The sequence below is a fragment of the Hippoglossus stenolepis genome, chromosome 14, assembly GCF_022539355.2.
Source record: "Hippoglossus stenolepis isolate QCI-W04-F060 chromosome 14, HSTE1.2, whole genome shotgun sequence".
Taxonomy (NCBI): Eukaryota; Metazoa; Chordata; class Actinopteri; order Pleuronectiformes; family Pleuronectidae; genus Hippoglossus; species Hippoglossus stenolepis.
The window spans coordinates 1,360,224-1,383,796 of record NC_061496.1 but is presented as its reverse complement, the minus strand read 5'-3'; the positions used below and the strand labels follow the sequence as shown (position 1 = coordinate 1,383,796).

The 23,573-nt window shown below is 44.1% G+C and overlaps 1 protein-coding gene across 4 annotated transcripts in view; it reads right to left on the bottom strand.

Moving 5' to 3' along the window:
• The window catches only part of mast2 (microtubule associated serine/threonine kinase 2), a 112,853-nt gene that overhangs the window by 86,931 nt on the left and 2,349 nt on the right, over positions 1-23,573 (bottom strand). For all 4 annotated transcript variants that reach the window (XM_047342807.1, XM_047342808.1, XM_047342809.1 and 1 more), the window contains exons 2-3: positions 4,193-4,343; positions 3,142-3,326 (exon numbers count right to left, since the gene is read on the bottom strand). In XM_047342807.1, coding sequence (XP_047198763.1) covers positions 3,142-3,326; positions 4,193-4,343 — 336 coding nt within the window. The remainder of the gene's footprint in view (positions 1-3,141; positions 3,327-4,192; positions 4,344-23,573) is intronic.

Here is a 23,573-nt window from a genome sequence, read left to right as displayed (position 1 = left end):
TTCTCAGATGAAAAGTAGTGAAACAACATTTAGAGACGACGAAGAATAAAGAGAAAGAAGAAGTAAAATAAATAACTGATAAGATCAAATAGAATTACATCCACTCATGACCTGTTTAAAGAACGTCTGAAATGTGACCAGCTCCATAAATACTGAGGCTCCACACGTCTGGAACAAAGTGTGTGGAGCGACTGCTGCTCGGTGGGAAAACACCAGAGGATCCTTTCAGAGGTAAACACAACAACAAGCTGAGTCTGATCTGCTGCTTCAGGACTCCTGTGAATCCTCGACCATCTCAGTCTCTGTGTTTCACGGAGACCTGACATGAAACACACCGACTGCAGCAACACAGCAGTTCTCCACTTTCACGCTCAGCCCTGGTTTCCCTCTATTGCAGCTCCGTCTCTCATTTCTTCTTCCCTCCACACACATGCTCATAAATATGCTAATGTGAGTGTGTGTTATTTGTAGGTTTCACTCCTTCAGTGATCGACGCCTCGCGGTGAAAGAGCCCAGCTCGGAAACAGACAAAAAAATGGAAATGTTCTTTCTCTTGAAATACTCAGTGTGTCCGGTGCAGAGCACTTAGCTGTAATTGTACAGCAAACACAAAGGCTGCACGCACACACACGCACACAGACACACACACAGCTGGCACTTGTAGGAGTTACCAGGCGATACTTGGTTGTTGCCCGAGGAAAACGCACACATGCACTTCAACAGAAGAGCGAGGAGGCAGGAGCGAGCAGACACTCGTCCATTAGTCGAGAGGCAAACACCATCTGGACGTTCACAAATGTTTTCACCGAAACACGCACACGCACGCACACACACACACACGCACGAGCTCCATTCATTTCATCTAATATTCACACAAAGACACACAGTGGCCATGAGGGACGGTGTTTTCTGTCCATTAGTTTCCAGTGTGGACAGAAACACCTTTAATTCCCCGACACCGACGTTCTTCATCATTAATCCTCCAACAACAGCAGCGTTGAGTGATGTCATATCAACACCAACAAACATATATATATTTACTTTACCATCATATCAGTATATTACTAAGGCACAGTGATTACTATACAACTTATATATATATAAGTATCGGCAGGACCTGGATATTGCGGCTCGACTCTACGATAGATTTTACTAAAAATACAAAAAATTATTTCAAGATAAAATAAGAGACCCTGTATAAATCTCCCTGTACAAAATCTGTGTATTTGCTCAAATGTGAGTGTGAGAGCAGGAAGCGGAGACGTGACGGTGGGTCCGAGGGGCTCAGCTGTTCCTCCTGACTCCCAATGTGAGTCAATTTGAAGCATGAGATGGAGCTTGAAGGCCTGAAATGTAAAAACCCTGACAGCCGAGACCCTGAGCAGCAACATGATGTGCATGAGAAGCTGTTTACTGAGAAACACGATGAGAGCCGCTGACGGAGGCTCGGAGAGGTGGAGGGAGGGAATGTGCAGAGAAAAGGAAAACATTAATAAACCTGCCCTTGAGAAACAGAACTTCCAGTATAATCTCAACTGGAGAAACTCTGCTTGAAAATCCAGGCCACAACTTCCTGCATCGACCGATTCGCCTCCGAGAGGAAGTTACAACTAATCATGGTCGTTCAAACCCGCCAAAATAAACTGAGCTACGCTGGTTTGTTAACCAGCTCGAGCACAGACGCAGAGAAACGGGTTTATGTTTTTACACTGACACAATATTTATGGATCATATGTGTCGAGTCCGTGGAGGTTTTTATGTTTTATTGAGTTAATGAGTCCAAACTCATGAAGGAACTCATGAAATACACAAAGAGACACGCACACAAACACACACACAGAGGAGGTGATGCTCTTTACATTAAACACAGCTGCCATCTGCTGGTGACTGTTGGTTTAACATCTGACTCCAGATTAGAATCCAGATTTTGAACTCATGTGGATTAATTGTTTTGATGCTTGAAGCGTTTTTACCAAAGTCCCTGGTTCACAGAAGAAGAAGTGGAATGTATTAATAAATTAGTGGATTAAATAGACATTTTGAGTTGAATGATTTCCAAATACATATCAAGCTTCATGTTTTCCTCCTTCACGTCCACCAGGATGAACCGTTGTGAAACGGACTGAAGACAATTGTTTTACTCCAGTAGAACTGAAAATAAAATATAAAACTTCACTGTTAAATTGTTGGTGAGTAATTTGAAGAGCACATTTTAATTACAGATTAAATGAGAGCAGGAAACGACTGCAGCAACAGTCACTGCTTTAAACTCTATTCCCCTCTACCACCAGCAGGAGGCAGAGTGGAGCTAAGAGACAAAGACCTGCAGTCAGGCTGCAGCAGTTCAGTCACGTGAGGTCAGTGCTGCATTTTGTGATGGTGTGAGTGTGTGTGTGTGTGTGTGTGTGTGTGTGTGTGTGTGTGTGTGTGTGTGTGTGTGTGTGTGTGTGTGTGTGTGTGTGTGTGTGTGTGTGTGTGTGTGTGTGTGTGTGTGTGTGTGTGTGTGTGTGTGTGTGTGTGTGTGTGTGAGCCTGAGTCATCCTCAGTCAGTTCAGCTGCAGAGGTTCAGTCTAACAGAAAGATGCAGATGGAGCGACACACTCGTTCACAGTGACGCTGCAGAAACCACCTGGGATCACATCAGTGTTACTGCGTCACACAGTTTTAAGAAATTGGATTTTGTTTTTGGAAGAATTTGAAATTAGAAGTTGCCAAACACCAACACAATCTACACAATCCACTGCTTGTGTGTGTCACTGCACAACAACTCACATCTCACTGCGACTCAAACACAAGTAGTTTGCTGGAGCCACATCCTGTTTCTGACCCGGAGCAGGTAAAACACTCTTGTGCACAGATCTTGTTGCTGTGTGTTTATTTTATGTTTAAGTTCTCGTCAGGCCTAAGAACGTCTGAGCTGTAAACCACGTGTTCTGCTTTAATCTTCATCCTCCATGATGATGATGATGATGATGATGATGATGTGCTGGACTGAACCAAAACACAAAACTCACCAGTACAACATCTCACCCCCGAATACTCTCTGTTTGAGAAAGTTAAGTGTTCAAATGTAAATGAGAGGAAATGACTTGTCGAGTTGGTGGAGTTGTTGTCGGTGTGAATGTGTGTTTGTGTACTGACCAGTCCGGTGAGGGACGGAGCAGACTGTCCCAGGCTCTGACTCCTCATCCGGACCAGGTTGTTGGCCTCCCCTGCTCCTGCAGGAGCTCCACCTACTGCCCCTCCGCAGGCTCCAGACGGGCCCTGCCAGGCCAGCTGACTCACCCCGGCATGAAGGCTGTTGGACAGAGGCAGCAACTGCTTACCTGTGGGGGGACAGAGGTGCGTTTGAATCGTGCTTTTTTCTTTAGGTTCCCAACAGAGTGAAATGACCCAGAAGTATTTCAGCTGCCATCGTGATAAGAGCTGCTTGAATTCTCTAAAGGATGAGGACACGTATCTCCTTGTCTCACGACACAATCCAGATATTCTTCTTCACACTGTGGTTCTCGTTTCCTAACTCCTTACACATTCTCCTTCACTTCTTTCCTTGACCCCATGATGTCATAGTTTGATATTCCAACCGGAGCCAGAGACTCAACTTCACCTGGGATCGCGTGAATCTGAATCATAATCCAGATATATAGATATATGTTTTATATAAACATGAATCTTTCCCTCTGCAGCTAAAACTCAAAGAAATACAAAGATGGAACCAGAGAAACACAAACCGCTCGTTTCTGAGCTGCTGTTTCCCGTCCGTGTGATCACATGACCTCTGGTTGGTGAAATATGACAGTTAATCTGTGGCTGGATTTCCACTTGACAGATTATAGACCCGGCAGATTGGCTGAGGATTGAGAACATGGGGGATCTCTGCAGCTGTGACCTCAGGTAACTGCATAGATAAAGATGAACACATGTCCACTGAGGGTGTGGAGGGTTCAACGTGACACATTCACACCATGTTGAGGTCAAACATTATTACATCCTACATTTACATGTTTGTATTTAGAGTTGTGTTATTTTGTGTGTCAGCGCAGAGAAACCAAATGTTAATTTTTTTAAATCACATCTCAACCCTCTGAGTCACACTATGTAGATTTTGAGGTTTGTCACTTTCACACTGACACCATCAGTTTATCTTTCTGTGTGTAGTCACACGTATGTGAGTAGCATGTGCTCGTGTTACCGGTCATGGCCATGCTGCTGCGTCGGACCCGACTCTCGTCCTGGCTGAGCTGTCGGTACAGTTTGGATTTCGTAGCAGCCGTTGCCGCCGGCGACAGGTCGGGATTGCTCAGCTTCCTGAAGAGGAGCGGAGGGGGGGGCGCAAACTCCTTCTGTAAAGAGAGAGAGAGAGAGTTTGATTTAGTACAGATGGAAATAAAGATATGGATCTTTCTGGTCGAATCAACTCTCTTAAGTCACATTCTGTTTTTTATACATTTGTCTTTACTTTAAACATAATAAATAAAAGTTAGCTAGTTAACTAAACACAGAGTTGCCCCTGACAGTATGAAATAAAGCTGTTATATATATATTAAAGATGGTTTCCAGCAGAATGGTCTGAGCAGCTGCAGTGGGACTGTGTGATCGGGCCCAGAGCCAAAACAAAGTCATAAAACACAACGCTAACCACTCGCTGACACCACACCTCCTCCTCATGTGGCCACAACACACACACTGGTCTGAGCAGTGAAACACACACACACACACACACACACACACTGGTCTGAACAGTGAAACACACACACACACTGGTCTGAACAGTGAAACACACACACACACTGGTCTGAACAGTGAAACACACACAGACTGGTTTCCAGTATGCAAGTGGAGGATCTCTGCCCGGTGACGGCAGCTCGCTCGTCATGAACCCGACACTTTAGGCCTCTCCTCCAAAAAGCTGCAGAGTGAGTGCATGATTCAGTTTGACAGTAAATGAAGGAAACACTCACTCCCTCACCATTCACTCACTCACCACCCTCACTCACCCCCTCACTCACACACACACACACACACACACACACACACACACACACACACACACACACACACACACACACACACACACACACACACACACACACACACACACACACACACACACACACACACACACACTCTTCAAAATGACTTTGCAAACACCTGCTGTTGCCATGGAAACAAGACCTGGATGGGCTCATATCCACCTCCACTCTTTTGCTCGTGGACCAGGGACCAGCCTTTGACGAGACTTTTCCAGAAACCTCTGGACAGCCCACATCACAAAAGACACACAGACACACAGACACACACACACACACACACACAAACCAAACTGCAACTTCCAACTGAACATTAACTTCAACCGACCGATGATAACATCTAAACATCTCTGGACTCAAACCTCAGTTTCTGGTTCCACTAGTCGACGGCCGCTCCCACATTCAGACTCTGTTCCTCAAACAACCTGAAATATTAAAGTTCTTCCTTTCTGCTGGAAAGAGGCGTAAAATAATCACCTGACTGACAGAAGCATAAACATTAAACCACCAATGGACACAATCAAGTTAAAAATATATGTTTTTCCATGTGCTGCTTTATAAAGGGACCATGAAAAGGAAATTCAGATATGTTGATCAAGTCAGTGAGAGTCAGAATTTAAACTAACACAAACCTAACACCACTTTGTTTCTCCTCCACCAACACACTGATTATCATGAATAACTGTTGACCCGAGTCTAAGCAGCTAATTATGGGATGTTGCATTACAAGCTGAGTGCTGCAGCTCCACGTTTCACCAGCAGGTGGCAGACAGATAATAATCTTGTGTGTGATCTGAGCTTCTTGTACAAGCTGAAAATTAAATGTACTAATGTGTGTGTGCTGCTATAGACACACACTGCACAATAAGCATGAAGCTGAGAACACACACACACTTCTACTGAAGGTAAAAAGATGCACAAACTCAGCTTGTGAGTTGTGTGACTTCCTGAGGACGGACGAGCACACACACGCCTGGTGACCATCAAAGTTAACAACACGACTCCACCGACACGGGGACTGTTTACACCAGTTTCTGATTCATTAACGACAAATCTTTACTCCAGCAGTAAAAATGACTTGCAGCCTGTGTCAACTCGTGAAGTTAGAGTTCTCCTTCACTGTTTGTCGAGCTGCAGACGCACAACATCACCACCAACTGACCGAGGCCTCGTCCTGAGTCCCTGGTGGCGTCTGCCAAACTTAACGAGACGATACGAGTAACATAAAACATGACAACCACAAGTTCTGGAATACAATAAGTAAAAACTTGACTCAAAACATGATCATGTGCAGACATTCCTCTATATTTGATGAATTTGAGTTTACATGCACATCTAATTGTCTCTATAATGGTTCTTTTGTTTGGTTAGTTTTTGATTGAGTGTAGTGTTTAATCATGGGTTTGCAGTACAGTTAGTGTGAATGGTGAAGGTAGTACTGCACAGGTTTTACCCACAGATATTTGTAATTATATATAATTACTAATTTTATTTTATTGAAGGTTTGATTTGTAGAACTGGCAAAGGACATAACTCTGGACTGTCCCTATCAAATTAAATATAATACTACCAATAATACTAATAGTAAAACTAATAATATTAATACTTATGATGATTTTTAACTGGACTGAGATTAAACTCTCAGCAACATGTTGAGTTTTCTGATCCAAATCCTTTAAATGAGTCTGAATTAAAACCAATGAACAGATCAGGCGATAACAAGAACAACAACAGGAACCATGAGTTAAATTAAAAGACAGACGAAGGACAGGAAGTCATGTTAACATGTTGTGCAGTGAGGGAAGTAAAACCAGGTTTTCGTAATCTATCACCCCCCCCCAACCCAGTTTCCCTCTGCTGCATCACATTTGGGCCACCATTCATCTTTTGTCTCGTCCCGTGGAGAGTCGCCTCACACGTTAATGTAACATGCACGTCTCAATCGATCACACGTGTCACAGCACGGAGCTGAAACCCAGCTGAGCTCAGCCTCATGTTCTCTGCTCGTCAGCAAAGAGGCACGATCTTATAATTTCACCTCCTCTCAGGCCCAGAGCGAGAAAAGAGCCTCCGTCAATCCAGTGGATTGTTTTTCTGGCAGCGAACGAGGCCCGAGGATCCAAAACCAGATTTTAAAACTCTCTTGGCTGAGCAGAGCGCCGGTCCAACGAGCTGACGGCTGCAGAAGTGCACCCGCCTCCCTCCCTGGCCTGAGAGGGAGATCTAATGCAGATGCACAGTAAAGGCAGATAAATGCTGCACTACTCAGCAGAGAGAAGAGGTTTGAGGACGTTTTGTTTTGGGAGCTGATTCAAAGAGGAAATCAGCCTGATACTGTCTCAATCAGCTCAGGGTGACTGCAGTTTAAATCATAACCCCCTCCTCCATGTCTGCAGATGGGACATGAACCGAAATAACCGAAGATCAAATGACAGATCTGTTTTCAGAATCTCAGTTTTGAACCGCTCGGCGCCGTGGGCATGTTTCTGTTTGAAACACGGTTTGACGTTCAGGCAACGTGAGCTCAGAGACGAACACGAGTCTGAACCCGAGTCTGAACCCGAGCCTCCGCTTCTGGAGGTCGCGTGTCGGCGCTGAACAGGTTAACGGTTACATCATGAGATTTATCACATGTGTGTCTGAGCAGGATTACGTTGCATCATACCTGCTTCCTCTCTGTCAGTGGGGACTGGAGCGCTGTGTGTGTGTGTGTGTGTGTGTGTGTGTGTGTGTGTGTGTGTGTGTGTGTGTGTGTGTGTGTGTGTGTGTGTGTGTGTGTGTGTGTGTGTGTGTGCGCTGATACATGTGCAGATGTGTTCAAGCTGGAACAAGGTGCTAATGGGGAGGGAGAAACGTGACGGAGAGAAAAATGTAAGAAACAGAAAGTGTCAGATGGATGTGAACGATGAAGTGAATGCGGGGGGTATGTTCACTGTAAAAATGAAAACTTGGCCTCGCTCACCTCAATACGAGTTTTAAATAAACTGAACAAAAACATTAAATGACAAGAGCTGTGAGTTTTTAATTCTAAATTCAAACATTCATTTGAACACGGGGAAAAGTTCAGTGTAGAGCAGCATCCGACCGTCTGAAGGAGTTCAGCTCGTGATCAGACAGACCTTTAAAAGGAAAGTTAGTCAGTAATGTTACGTTGTTTTGTACGAAATGGACGACGCAAGTACGTAAAGTCAAGCGGAGCGTGGAAGTGTTGTACATCGTAGAAGACTTTGTTCAAAGCAGCTAGCTTACTCTTCAACGACAACTAATCTGTGGCTCACTAGCGAACTTGTCCCTCAAGTGAGGAAGAAGAGGCAACGAGCAGAGCCACTCATAACACAACTAACCCACAGTTTCATGGTAATCTTTAATTTAATTGTTTCATTTTGCTTATAAAAATATACAACAAACAAACAAAGGGGTGGTAAAATAACTAGTTGCTAATAACTAATCATGAGTTGGTAGAACCGTTCTTAAAAACTTAGATATTGAGTTGGACGTGATGTCTGAGTTTTCTTAACTCTTCCTGATTTCCAGTGAAAAGATCCAGGACCAGTCCTGAGCCGTGGTCTGTGGGAACCTGTCGTGGACTTAAACACTAGAGACAAAATGTCCACAGAAGGTTCTCCTGAATACAACAGCCCTGGATGTTTGGCTCCTTTAGCTCTAATATAAGCAACGGGTTTTTCTTAATGACACTTTAAGTGGGAGAAACGTTCCTTCAGATTCCTTCAAGTGCATTTATATGATTTCAGCACACACACACTCCATTATACACAGATCCCTCAGGCAGCTCGGTTACATCTAAAGTCTTCCAGCTTTACAGATATATTCTTTTTCCTGTAAGTGACTTGGATCTGAAGCGGCTTCTCGAGGCAGGTTTATGGTTTGTGTGTTCGCGGGCAGATTGTTATCCGTGCGATGGAACGGTGTTTTATGGTTAATAAGTAACGGCGTCTCCCCGGCTTCTCGGCTCTGTTGTTAATAGCAACCGAACCAACACTGTAAAAGCCGACCATGTTAAAACCTCTGCTTCCTGCTGGTTCGTCCACCTCAGAGAGCGGGGAGCTCCTCTCACGGAGAGTTTCAGACGGTCGCACAGTGGAACCATTCACTGGACACAGAGTTCGATCCCGACCAGCAGTGTGTCAGCCAACTGTGAACTTTACAGGTCATGACCTCCGCAGAGGCCACTGGGAAATCCTTTAAACCACAGACTGTAAACAAAGATGGACGACATCACAGCTCCCAAAAAGAGGAGTCAAATCATCTGGATTGCCCAGGCTGCAGTCATAAACTCCGCCTCCTCCATGTTAGTCGATTGGACATGGACCAAATGTTTCTCAAAGATGGTTTCTGTCATTTTAGGTAGTTATGATTGACAGCTGAGACTGACTCGTGATTGGTCGAAACTGTGTGTGGGCAGGACCTTGATACCACGGTTGTACATTTGCGTCGAACTGTGTTTATGTACATGTCCAATAAAAGTAAAAGCACCATAAATTCTGAATGTATTCTAAACCGGGACAGAGAAAGAGGAAAGCTGCTAAAAGGCTGGAACAGATTCCATGTGCATCGAACTGCAGGAACCAGCATCTTCTGCTTCTGCTGTAGACAAAACACCCACGACATGATGTCACTGTTTGGATTCAGCGGTTACACAAGCAGCCACATAGCTTCGCTGGTTCAAGCCCTGCTGCTGCTAGTCACACCCCCCTATCACAAAGTAACAGTGGAGTCATCACTTTGCTGAAGAGGAGCACGGAGGAGGTCAGGAGTTCTAATTAAAATCAAATGATTTTAAATGCTCTAATGCATTTGGTGGTTTCTGTAACAACAGCAAATCTTTCTGAAAGTCTTTTAAAATTTAATTTAATTTCACATCTTAATCCTGAGCAGTTTGCAAACTATGAGTTTGAAGTTTTTGTATGATTCAATTAATTGCTGCATCAAATGAGAAATGACTTCATTAAATTAAACAAGACTCCATTACTCTACATCTACATGGCCCATTTCCAAAGTCTTAATAAACTGGTTTGGCTGGATAGTGAAGGAGATGTGGGCCTTTTCCACAGATTGTGTTGTTAGAAAAACTCAGACGACAGCCTCGTCAAATACTTAAAACGCCTTGAGAGGCCACATGAAGCCCAACGGGTCCACTGGCTGTGAGGTGCTAACATGAACACCATGACCTTGCTGTTAATGTGCTTTCTGTTTTTCAGTGGCTTCACTGCAGCTTGTATTCTATCTGTGTGCAGCAGCTGTGGGAGCAGAGATCATATTGTGGCAGGTAGCAATGTCATCTTCAAACTAAAAGCGTGAGGTTGAAGCACCGAGGCAGCAGGCGAGCACCTCCACGGACCTGCTCTGTCAGTTCTTAACAAAGTGCTCTGTGGCTTTTGTTTAACAAATCCAGTAAACTATCAAACAGCTACAGCTACAGAAAATAGCTAGAAATGAAAATTGTCCGGGCAGAGATACGCCCCCAGTCAGTCCACACCAAGGCTGAGAGAGATAAGAGCCACCGCGGGGTCAACACGAGGTCACGTAGGCCAGCCTGCCGTGATCGGGGGAGGACAAAAGACAAGAGGCGGCTGGTAGCAGGATTTGTCAAATGATCATTTCTAGCTGCAAAATGCAAATTCAAACGTCAAACTTTCCATATCCACTGTCATCCGATGGGGCCCTGCTACCGGACCACATTGTGGTTTGAAAACCACAGCGACGAGCTGAGAGGCCCGGCTCCACCGCGGCGTCCAGCACAATGTGATCCAGCATCTGCCACTGCAGCGCCGCACTGCTTTTGTCCTCACTGCATACTTCTCATTCTTCTGAAACCATCAATATTTAACCAAAACAACCATTGCTGACATATTTATACAGATTAAGCAGATTTAAATCCATAAGAAGAAAGGAGACGAGAGCCCGACCGACATACAGGCTCGATACTGATATTATAGATAAATATATATATGATTAAAGGATTTCTTTATCAAACTTTTATGACAAAGAAATGTAATTGAGGTTTGATGTTTGAATTTTAAAGTATAATGATTAACCTAACAGTAAATAACTAAATCAATAAATAGTAAATTCAAACATATTCAACTGTATAGAATTTGAATCAAGAGTATGAACAATTTCTAACATAAATACACATATTTTCTACAAAGTCTGTAAAATAAACATTTTCATATCAGTAAACATAAATACTAATACTGTGAGTATTATCTGTGATGCTGATAAATTGGTAAATATATATATACACTCTTATATAGGATAAACAGTTTCTGTTCTCTCACTAGAAGTCTATCTACCCTAACCCGTGTTATCAAGGAGGAAATGTGGTGATTCCAGATGTTTGAAACAAAGATTTCATAAGAATTGAGCTCAATATCTTACGGATTGTGTCGTTTGCTACGAAAAACCCGAGTTCAAAACAGCTGAGGCGAAACCAAAATCCAACGATGACAGATGTTTAATTTAAAGACATCGTTCAAAAGAATTCAAAGCTGCAGCTAAAGCCTGAGGAACAGAGATGGAGGATGAGGACAGAAGTAAAACTAACAAGAGAAAATACAAAGTACAGACGAGACGGCAGGTTTCCTCCAGCACGTCTCCTTTAGCACCGCCTCTCCCAGTGACCTTTACTGGTCAGCACAGTCCCACCAGGGGGCCGAGGTAAATAAACCACCGCTGAGCCACGGGCCGGATAACAACATGGTTGCTGTGGATCTCTTCATTAAAAAGAGCCCGTGTGTTGACTGCTTGGTGAACGGTGGCTCGACTGAGAGGTGGATAAAGGGTAAGGGGGGGGGGAAGGGAGGAGAGGGTGAGGTTAGAGGGGGTGAAGAGAAAAGGGTGAGAGGTTCCAACAGAAACCACAACAGCTTTCTCTCTTCATCTTCTTCTTATAATTATTCTTGTTTTTCTGCTTTGAAGCTTTGTGTTTTCTCCACCTCCTCCACCTCCTCCACCTCCTCATTGTGCATCGTCTCCTGCTCCATCTTGCCGCTGCACACTTCCTCCTGCTCGGCTCAGCTCCTGCTCGTCTCAGGTGAACGCACAGTTCCTACATTAGCATTCAGACGAGTCTTTGCAAGACCTCGAGAATAATAAGGTGGGTTGAGAAGTTAAATGGCGTTTCACAAAGCTGCTCTGCCACAGAGATGAAGCTCATTAAATGTCTCAGCTTCTCTAAACAGGAGACAGAGGGAGGGAGGGAAGTCCCACCTGTTTATCGGCCGATAAATATCTGCTGATATTAGTCTTTCACAGACATTTTGGTATCTGTGAAAACGTTAATTTTACAGAATAAACAATGTAGAAAAGACGTTAAGTTACATAAAAAACAAACTGAGATATCAGTGTCTTCAGCGGTATCAGCTTTTCCAAAAATGTCCCATTGATCAGGCTCCACTACAAACACCATGAAGAGGGAAGTAGATCAGTTTAAATACAGTTAAATGAAAGAAACTTAAATATAGTTCAGGTGCAGTAACACTGCAGATATTAATGGAGACATTGTATTCAGATCTATCTTTGCCTGAGTCTTCCTTTTTATTCCAGTTGTGCATTTTACTTGTCTAGAGGTTGAGGAACCAGTAAATTGAATTTCCACAGCTCTGCTCTGTTTCACTCACTCATGCTGCTTCAAGGTGTAATTTGTCTTCCTGGGGATTCGAACACGCACCTGCAGAGCCGGCCCTTCCCTTCATGGGGCCCTGAGCCTCGGTGCTGCCACTACTACTGGACTTGATCCTTCACACACTGTACATCTAACACACTCATTGCATTAGTTGAAGCTGTGTTGCTTACACCAATGTCAGCCTTTATGCTTTTTAATCTTAATAAGTTTGCACACATAATAGGCTAGATCCTAAATTACAAAATCAGCTTTTTTTTTACTTTAATGGTTCAATTTATTACTCTCACTCTGCCCATAATCATAAAAACACAAAGCTAGATGAACTAAAATAGCTTTTTAATAAAGATCCAATGGCTATGTTTGAAGAAAGTGCTTTGGTTGTTACGGCTGTAACGAATCCAGAATGACTTAAACACTGTGTTCAGTAAAAGCTGTGAACTGGTGGAGGTATTGGAAGAATTGTGGCAGAAAGCAGATGTGAGGAGGAGTCAAGCGATTTGTGTTAACGACCAACGTGCTTCAATCAATCCACGACTCTGCCTTAGAATATAATAATTATAATGGTTTAACCCAGGATATCTTCTGTAGTTATCCCATTTACAGATGTTCCTTAAATGCATCGCCTGAAGCTATTGGAGGTTCCTAACATTCCTAAAGTCCCGTAAATGCTTCACCTGCAAACTATTGGCAGGTGATGTTTTAAAAAATGAACCCTGAGAACTTCAGAAGCAGCACAGCAGGTCAGAGGTGCTAAAGCAGGAGAGACGACAGGAAGGTGCAGCAGCTCGGACGACAGCGAATTCAGAGCCGAGTTCAAACTCACAAGTTTTCATTTGCCTGGACTCTGCGGATTACACAGCATTATATAGGCCAACATCAACTCTCTGGATTAACAGGTCACACAGACAGGGGGTGTACTCTGGTGTCATGAGTACGATCGAACTCTGCTGCACATGAACCTAAACTTTCACCTGGAGCTGGACTTGAACCTTCACCTGAACGTGAAGCTGGACCTGGACCTGGACTTGAACCTAAACCTGATATGTCCCAGCAGATAAAGAGAGGACAAAGCAAAACAGATCCATTTATGATGAGATCAGTGAGCACATGTTTTAATCATCATCTTCAGAAACTTGTGCAAGACGTCTGTGCTCTGGTTCTGAAGACACTGGCCTCTCTCTCTCTCTCTGCTCACAGGAACAACAATCAAGTGCATTCATAAAAAAACTCCACTCCTGCATCCAACCCAGTGCTGGAATGGAATCCATCTTCATAATGCGCCGTGGCAAGCCATTACTTTTCCAGAGCACAGTCTGAGGCTACGTAATACAAAGCTAGCCTGCTGCATTATTCCCGTGGGGGTCCTCCTGCACCGGCTGCCAGGGTAAATGTGTGGTTTGGCCGCTGGGTTAGCGCGGTTAACCAAGCGCTCTCTGTTTTCGTTCTTGGCGCAGGCCGTCTGTCGAACATCAGCGCGTACGGGGACTAATAGAGTGTTTTCACAGGTCACCCCCAGCCTCCAGGTCATAGTTAGATTTCAATATCATTAAGATATCATCCTTATTTAACTTTACTTTATCCTGACTTTTCATTTTATTTCTTACTGGAAACTGTGGTACCAATAAATACGTTCTGGTTCAACTCTAATTTTGCCAAGTTTGAAATAGTTTTACATATTTGAGTGTATACTTTTCTTCCTGTCAATGAATCCCACAAAAAGAGGAAAGAAAACTGAACCCTGGTCTGACTGGTAGAGCAGCTGACAGATCAGGTTCCTTTGAGCCATAGAGCTCCATTGTTGAGCAGGAACTATTAAAAACACATTGAAGCCCACATCCTGCTGCACTGACTTCTCCTTGGATCCAAACATGTGGATTGATCTGCCTCTGAAGATCGTCCCCAGCATATTTATTAATTCCATCTATTTCCAGAGCCACCAGCTGTGACCAGGAAGTTACAGAGCTTTTTAAAAACCTGCCTGTGAGGTGATTTATCAGATTTATGTTCTTGGGACCAGCGGATGTGGAGCCACTGTCAGAACAGTGAAATCGTGAGAGACGCCTTATTGTTGCATTTAAACGACTGCGTCTGAAGGTGCTGATGCTGGGAGTGACACCATCGTGATGTTACCATGGCAACCAAATCATTCATTTTCTCCATTCAAACAGAAAGAATACTCTCTCCCCCCCCCCCGGCAACACGCCAACGTTTTACGACAGGACGTACGTATGTCAAACTAAACTCTTTAGTCGCTAAATTACAATGTGAAACCAAATGGAACAAAGACATGAAGCTTCAGACTCAGATCCGAAAACGACCTTAAATTAAATCATCTGCCATTTTTATAGAAGTGCGACACACACACACACACACACAGAGTTTGAAATCAACTCTGCTGTGACTGTGAAGGAAAAACAGATGGAAAAAGAGAAATGGAGACAAACATGGAGAGGGAGGGATGGTAGAGGAGGAGGAGGAGGAGGAGGAGGAGGAGAGAGGAGAGCCAGCAAAACGAGAGAGAGCAAACCCAGAACACAAACATGAAGGTTATTCCTATAAACTGTAACTGTGTCAGCAGAGCGTCGATCAGTCTGAAAACAAACACACCAAAACACACAATGTACAAAAAACAGAGCTGCTGTAATTCAGGTCTAATAAAAACACAATGATTCCTTCTAGATCCTAGAAGACGTGCGATGCTGCTGCAATATGTTCACTGCAAAGATTTTTCAATTGGATATAAATCAATATACATGATATTAGGTGTTTCAGGTCAGGGAAACAATGTATTTTGTACGTTAAGGTTATTATAATTGAGCTAATAGACACAGGACAGACACACAAATGCCTGCAGGGACTGCATCACTTTTGTTTGTGTAGCAGCTCGACATCCGTCTCCATTGACGACCCAATCCTGATGCAGGAGCAAGGAGGAGCTGAGCAATGAGGCAGAGCAACGAGGAGCGACCAGCCAGTCGACATAAAGGTTTATACGCAGCTTGACATTTCCTCCAAAACAGGATGTTCTGATCGTGTTCCCAACGGAGCCCTTTAACAGTGATTATCTGCTTCACAGTCTGATCTCATATTTATTTCTCCTATTTAATACAGCTGCACGCACACACATGCACACACACACACACACATGCACACATGCACACACGCACACGCATGTAATGTCATTACTTGTCTGCAGTATAATCCCACCTGAGCAGCTCTGCCAAAACCACCACCTGAGTCCTGGGACGACCTCCAAAACTGTGTGCTGCATTCCTGTGTGCATGTGCATACGTGTGTGTGTGTGTGTGTGTGTGTAGACCCATTGTGTGATGTGGGTTCATCACATGTGGCTGTGTGTAACAGTACTTCAGTGTCTGAAAGCTCTGATGTACACAAAAATGAATTTACTTCAGTTGTGATCTTCTGCCTTCGAGTCAACGCTCTCAGCTGCGGCCTCTGAAACGATTCCATTTTTATGAGGTAATTCCAGTAAATCAATAAAACAATAGACATCGTGGAGGGCTGCCAGATTTTTATTGCCTTGGCACAAAGCGTTTACAACCTGCAGCACAGACCGGAGATGTAAAGACCAACACACACCAGCTGCACAGAGCAAACACCAACACACGTTGTTCTTCTCCGTAGATATGAAGCCGCCAGGAAGCACCACAGTGATCAAGCACGTCACCTTTTCTGTTGGTTCTGACTCTACATCCACACTAATCCAGCTACTGGCTGAATGAAGAACAGTGAGGTAAACCTGCTCCGACCTGTTCACGGGTTGTGTCAGCAGAGTTCTGAAGCCAAGTCTCTGTCGGCTCTACACGCTCTGTGATCCCACTGCAGCCGCTGTCAGGGTTTGACTGACGTCTGGGTGAAGCAGTTACTGTTCCCCGGAATAACAGCTCGATTTTTACGAGCCGCAATCAAAGCATAAATGTTCATGAAGGAGACGTTTAACCAGCCGGGACCGAAGCTTCTTACACACTGAGGCGTGTTGTTTTAACACTAAAACAATCTCTATATCACAAATAATCTCTGTGAACACCAACAACCCTGGAAACACATGTAACTACTCAGGGACCCTGGTCATGTGGTGTAAACAGGAAGTGGATGGTCTACTCTTGGTGAAAAGTAAGAGCAGGGATTTGTTTTCTTGTTTCTTCACGTCTCAAAAATGCCAGTGGATTGCGTAACCATAGCAACAGTGATGCGTCTAAAAGCTAAAACATAATGGTGTGGATGTGGTCTTAGATCGAACAGCTGCTGGACACACTCAGGGGCAAAGATCGCAAAGGAAACGTGAGGTCTTCGCCTAAAGCCACAAACTCTCTGTATGAGAGCACAAACGTGTATGACTCCGCTTTTTCACCCAGAGATATTTATTTATTTTTGTTTGCTTGTTAGAATCAACCCCCGACTCGCTCGTGGTGAATCCAGTGGGGGATCCTCCTCTGGGTTCACACATCGGATTCTCCTGAATTTCTACGGACTTTACACCAGGAGGCCGGGAGGAGATAATCTGGAGCCTCTGACCTTTGCGTTCACACATGCACGTCCTCCAGAGAAAACAGGGAGGTTCTGCAGAGTTCAGTGCACGTCTGAAAGTAGCTTCAGATGACAACGAAAAACAATAACAACTTTGTTCATTTTTCACACTTTCACTTGCTCTCAACATAAAACCACTTCCCTTCTGCAAACACGTATTTTGTTTCAGCAGCAGCAATCTGGGCCTGCGGATGTGTGATTATGACACAAACTCACACCCACACAGCAGGAACACACCCGGGATTAAAGCATTCAAGTTCACAAATCAGTTTAATCCACAGGGAATTAAACGGGTGAGCAGTGAAGAGCCGGCCGGCGAGTGGCGGCACCAAGCGCTCAGTGAAACCTGCTACATGATAAGACCTGTGACCGACATGTTAGTGTGTTGGAGTTTGAGGTGCAGCTGCAGAAATGACTCATGTAAACCAATAAAGACTTAATATGAATCGAAATGTTGAGCTTTTTTATAGACGTGTAATTACATTGAAGTTGCTGTGGGGGAATTTCACGTTTCTTGGTTCTGCAGGTGTCTGAATAATACAAAATTTAAATGTGTCAACAGATAAACTTTGGTGGCTGAGGAAGAACTTTGCATATCTCAGTTTGTATGAGTCTGGAACTATTAGTAAGAAGCTGGCATCGACTGTGACATCGATGTTTATTGACACACTGACAGAGAGGAAGCTGCCACCTCTGGCCACAACGACACAGAACTCAAAGTCCAGGCCTCCTCTTTGTCTTTGTCTCCCAGTTACACCATCACAGAGTTTGAATGATTCTGGATGTTTGATTATAAGAACGATCACAGTTTATCTACCTGTGTGAGATCAAATGCTCCTTTAATCAAAGTAAGTGGTCTGTCCTTGAAGGATTGAGGCGGTCCACGTTGTGTGATTGTTTCTGACTGAGCGGAGCCTCTGTGCTCCTATAGTTAGCTGCTGAGCTGGAGGAAGCAGGATGTTTTGTTGGAAGCTTCTCTGCTGGACACGGCCCAAAGGTTAATAACCCCCAATCAGGACAGGGAGGGACGGCTGTAGTGACTTCCACAAACATGACACACACACATACACACACACACAGACACACACACACATCTGCTCGCATGTGTTGTGAAGGAAGAAAAGTGAAGGAAGTCAGTCGGGGAGCGAACACCTGCAGAACACTCAGCGGTTTGGACTGAGGCTGCTGATTGGTCGACCTCATTCCACCGACAGAAGCAGTGAAAGTGTCTCACGGTGGATTTCAACTCGTCTCTTCTTCTATTTGAGCTCCTCGTTCTTTCTGTTCTTTCAGCTGAGTGGAGCTGAAATGACACGTGGATTAAAGAGGAACTCTGTTCGCCTATTTACGATAAATTACCTATTTACAATCTCTTCTCTTTTCATGAGCATGAATGTACTGGATTATTCTCACCACACTAGAACATCCGATATTTTGGGAAAAGATTATCCATCAATTCATCCGTCTACGCCTGATATATCCTCAGAGTCAAAATGAGGCGGGAGTCTATTGCAGCTCGAGGAAGAATATGAAAAAGACTAATAGTGACAATCTGCAGTTTGGAAGGCATTTGGAAAAGTCTCTGTGTTAGTGACTTAAAACGCTGTTTGAGTCAAGAACTGAGTTAAAATACTGATTTTGCAAAACATCCACATTAGTGTGAACGGGTTCTTAGTGTGTCTCAGCGTGGAGGAGGACAGGTGTTCTTCACCGCTCACTAACTAGATCTGAGCTTCACACAAATTGAATCTCCTTCATGGGGCAGTGGTGATCATCATCAGCTTCCCTGTGAATCTAAACCAAAACAAACATTGAGTTGGTCGTGGGGCTTTTAATTTAACTCAGCAGACAATTACATTTTTCATCCCTGTGCGAGACGAACCGGCACGATGGAGAACAAACAGCCGGAGGGGATATGAAACAAGATGGAGGGAGGAAGAGAAAAGGTGGAGAGACGGCAGAGAGGGGAACTGTGGCATCAGGCTCCGTGTGAAATCAGACCACCACTCAGACACAACGAGGGGGCGACTCCGGGAGGCGTAATGTGGCACTAAGCAGTCGCAGAGTGATGGAGCTTTTTCATTAAGGCTGTTGTGTTGGAAGCTAAAAGCCAGACTGAGATTTTCAGACGCATGAACAACGCAGCAGGAGATCGTCCGGGTCAGACGAGTTCACGACAACAGGACAAGGTCCGGAGGATTCAGGCAAGGGGTGGAGCCTGGGTGGAGCAGCAGGAGGCAGAACACCACCTAGGAGTTCTGTCCGAACCTCATACCGGTCCTTCAACTTCTGGTTTCTGCCCCTTGGTAAATGGTCTGTATTTATATAGCTCTTTTCTTTTCTAGTCGCACTCAAAGTGCTTTTCAATACTGGTTTTTGTCATTCCCCCAGTCACACACAACAATATGGGGTTGGGACACTTCAGCGGTAGACTGGGATCGAACTGCCGACCTGCTGGTTAAAGGACGACCCGCTCTACCCCCTGAGCTGCGCGTACGGCTTCTCTGTTTCTTCGGGGATGACTCTACATCTCATTAGTCTAATTTCTCCTTCACTCAGAGGCTGCACAGTAATAGATGACGTTTTCCATGCATTGATGTATAGGACCCATCTATAATTCAGCTTAATATGAGTTTTATAATTAGGATCATTCACCCCCCTGCATCTGAGCCTGCCCATTAACACCCTCCCAGGCGCCCATTAGCCATGTGGGCTCCATCAATCAGCCTGTTGGCCTGTGCGGTGCTGGGACGACTATCAGCCGGGGGGGTCTCAGAGGTCGTTCTGGCTCAACGCCTCCTCAGGCGCACTGATCGCCCATACCAGGCTGAAGAATGGAAAGGAAATCACTCTCCCATATCCCCGCAGGGAGGGAGCGGGTTTATTGTTTAACCTAAGAGATGTTTAATGAACAAGAAAGAGCAAAGAGCGAAAGCTGCTGAACTACAACGAGCTGGAGACGAGCAGCGAGGGTTCAGTGCTGCGTAACAACAGTCTTTACATTACTATATAATCTAAATCACTCAAATTATGATTTAAATGACAACGTTTTCATTTATTTATTAGTAGCTTTGTAAATACAAAGCAGCCAGAATCTTATTTTTTATTCCTCATATTCACGTATCTGGTGAAAACACAAAGCTACGGAGGGAACTGTCTTTGATATAAATTGGAGTTTACAGCAGCCGATAATGCTGAGTGTCTTTCCAAGTTGACGTCTTCGTCTTCTACGTGTACGGCTCCTCTTCTTCATCCTGAGCAACTGACCTTGACATTTGCTTCCTCACAAACAGTCGTGAGGATTTCAGCAACATGTCCGGTCTTCTGACTCAAAACTGCTGTTTGTGAGATTTTCACTGATTCCTCAGAGAGTAATTCATGGATCTTGATGAAAAGAATCAGGCACATTTAAAGGTGCAGCGCAGATATGATATTCAACCGCACCACAACACAAATCATGTTTCTGGCCTAAACCCAAATGCTGTCAGTCCTTTTTGTTTCATAACGTGAGGAAGATAAACAGAGTGACACCATGTGACTAATCTGTCATAACATAACGACGATGACATATCGCTGTGATCAGAAGGGATGAGATTTGTCCCGTGGAACAACCAGACCTGCTGTTGATGTGTTGTGACACGGCCTCTGTTGCGGTTACCTAACCCCCCCCCCCCCACCCCTGCCAGGATTCGACAGGAATCCTGTGAATGCCGCCGGGAACATAAACATAAAAGCCAAATAAATGAGAGCGCTGATGTAGAAAATATGAAATGTTTAGATAACACAGTTGAGGCCGGGTGGAGGGCTGACAACCAGGAGTGTTGTCGTCCGACACAACGGAATAACTCAACACTGCTCCAGTCACACTGCGGCTTTTCATAACTTTTGCCTCTTTCTTAAGAGGTAAATCTGTATTTGTGCTGCTGTCAGAAACTCTCGACCCTGTGGATGTGTTGCTCAACGGCCAAGTCAACTAAAGGACACATGGAAATATGTGGCCACGGGCGTTTCCATGATCTAATCTCTTTTTGTACGTAAAGGAAACATGAATGAGCTTTTAGTTGTTTTGTCCAAGCATCAAAGATTTAAAAATGTTCCATCTACAAAGACATGAAGGAGAAACTGAGGATTTAAAACAGTAGATGTTAAACTCCACCAACAGTAGAGTGAGTGGGATCCAACTTTACAGGACTTCATCCAAACTTGATTAACTTGCTGTTGATAGTTTAATCTGTGCTGTTTGTTTTAGATTTACACTCCATTTAAAATGATTTACTTACAATAAAAAACATTTCTGTAAAACTTTAGTCATTAATTTTCTCATAATTAAAACCTGTCGAATCCAAACCCGCTCATCAACCCGACATGTGAACAGACTCCATGCAGCCTGAAGCTTAAATCCCCCCCCCCCATTAACACTGTACACTGTTAATCCACTAAGATTCAGTCGACTTCCACTCTGCCCTAATTAGCCTGACCCGGCTTCTTTAAATCAATGAATTACGGCAGCTGAGAAGGTCCTTCTTTGAGTTCTTGTGGAGGAAATCTCATCAGTGGATGACGTGAGTTTTAAATACGTGTTGAATTCTTCAGAACACACTTGGTTTCCAGCGCTGGGGTTGACGATAAGGAACAGGAGGCGGACACTCTTTGTTCACTGCTGCAATAAACGTCAGCCACTCCTCTGCAGGTGCTTTGCCTGATAGTGTTCACTGTGTGTGGACGTTTACTGCTCCTGTTCCACCACGTCAGGGAACACATGTGAAACAGGGAGGGTCCAGATCAATACAACTCTGAAAACATCCCAGGAGGAGCGGCTCTATCAGCCAATCAGCTGCCAGGACCTCGCCATGAGACGTTTTTAACTTTCAGGTGGAGAAGAAGGTTTTATTATGCTAACGACAGCCAGTGGCCAGAGGTATCTTTTTATTAGGGAATTTCTTTAAATTTGGTATAAACGTTCAATTGGACTCAAACATGAACTATTTAGAATTTAAAGACGAACTAATTAAAAGTTGGTGGTCAAAGGTCACGGTGACGTCACCAAAGAGTCATTGAACATTTGGCACAAATGTTCGCTTAGACATTAACTGATAAGATTTGTGTGGTCAAAGGTCAATGGTCACGGCGGCCTCACAAAACGTAACGTTTTAGTTTTAGCTGAAGCCTACGACAAAGGGCATTCTAGTCTGAGAACATTAATGAGAAAGTGTCACGCCATTCTTTGTCATGGTTTCCAGAACACACAGGAACCCTGAGCCAAACCCAACTGATTCTAATCACCATAACAAATGAAGCGTACCTGCACCGCTTGTTTCAGTCAGCAGTCAACAGGCTGCACGCAACGTTTCTGCAAGCGTCACAAACACAGGTTCCTCGACACCGAACCATTCTTTGATTGCAACGGATGTTTGTGTGCGTTTGTGCTCTGTCCCTGGAAACACACACACACACACACACACACTCACTCACAAAGTCACTCACTGAAACGGTCACACTCCAGTTGAAAGTGACATCATTCATTTCCAACACTGTAACCACCTAAAACCAGATGTTCACGGTGACACCGGCGGCTGAAACAGAACCTGATCCCTGCAGCGGTTTGTGTCTGTTCACAACACGACGGAATCATATAGACAAAGTTGTGTGTGCGCCACACGTGTTAGACCAGTCAGACGTGTGTGTGTGTGTGTGTGTGTGTCTGTGTGTCTCTCTCTCTCTCTCTCTTCAGGTCAGGATATGGTGGAAGTGGAACCAACATTAGACCGCAGACAGAGGTTCTGGTTGAGGAAGTGATTCTACTGCTGTTTCTATCGGTCGCGTCCAGAGCTCGACCCACAAGGCTTCTGACCGAGGTTAATACTTTGTTATGCTGACAAAGACATTTATTTAAGACTTGATATTTTAACCCTAACTACAAATAAAAAGAAAAAAACAATACAACCAAATATCTAGAGCTTGAATAAAGAACATACAAATATTTTTATGTAAAATATGATGATAAATGCACTTTTCTGCATCGTTCATTCTGTGAAATAAAAGCTTCCATATTAGCAAATATAAAGACAGATTTGTCTATGGAAGTGAACCGATAAATCAGTCTGGCTCAAGTTCTTTTTAAATTAATAACAATTTACGGCTGATTATTGTTTAATTCATCAAACAGAAATGCTCAGAAATCATATTCCAGCTTCTAAAATCTGAGGACAGGTTGTGTTCCTCCAGTTGCTGTCCTCGGTTGGACAAGAGAAGATATCTTCTGAGACAGGATGCACAGACAAATCAGAAATTAACAGCAAACTCCCAGCAGCCCCTGGATGAACCACAGCGCCACAACAGAGCCATGATTC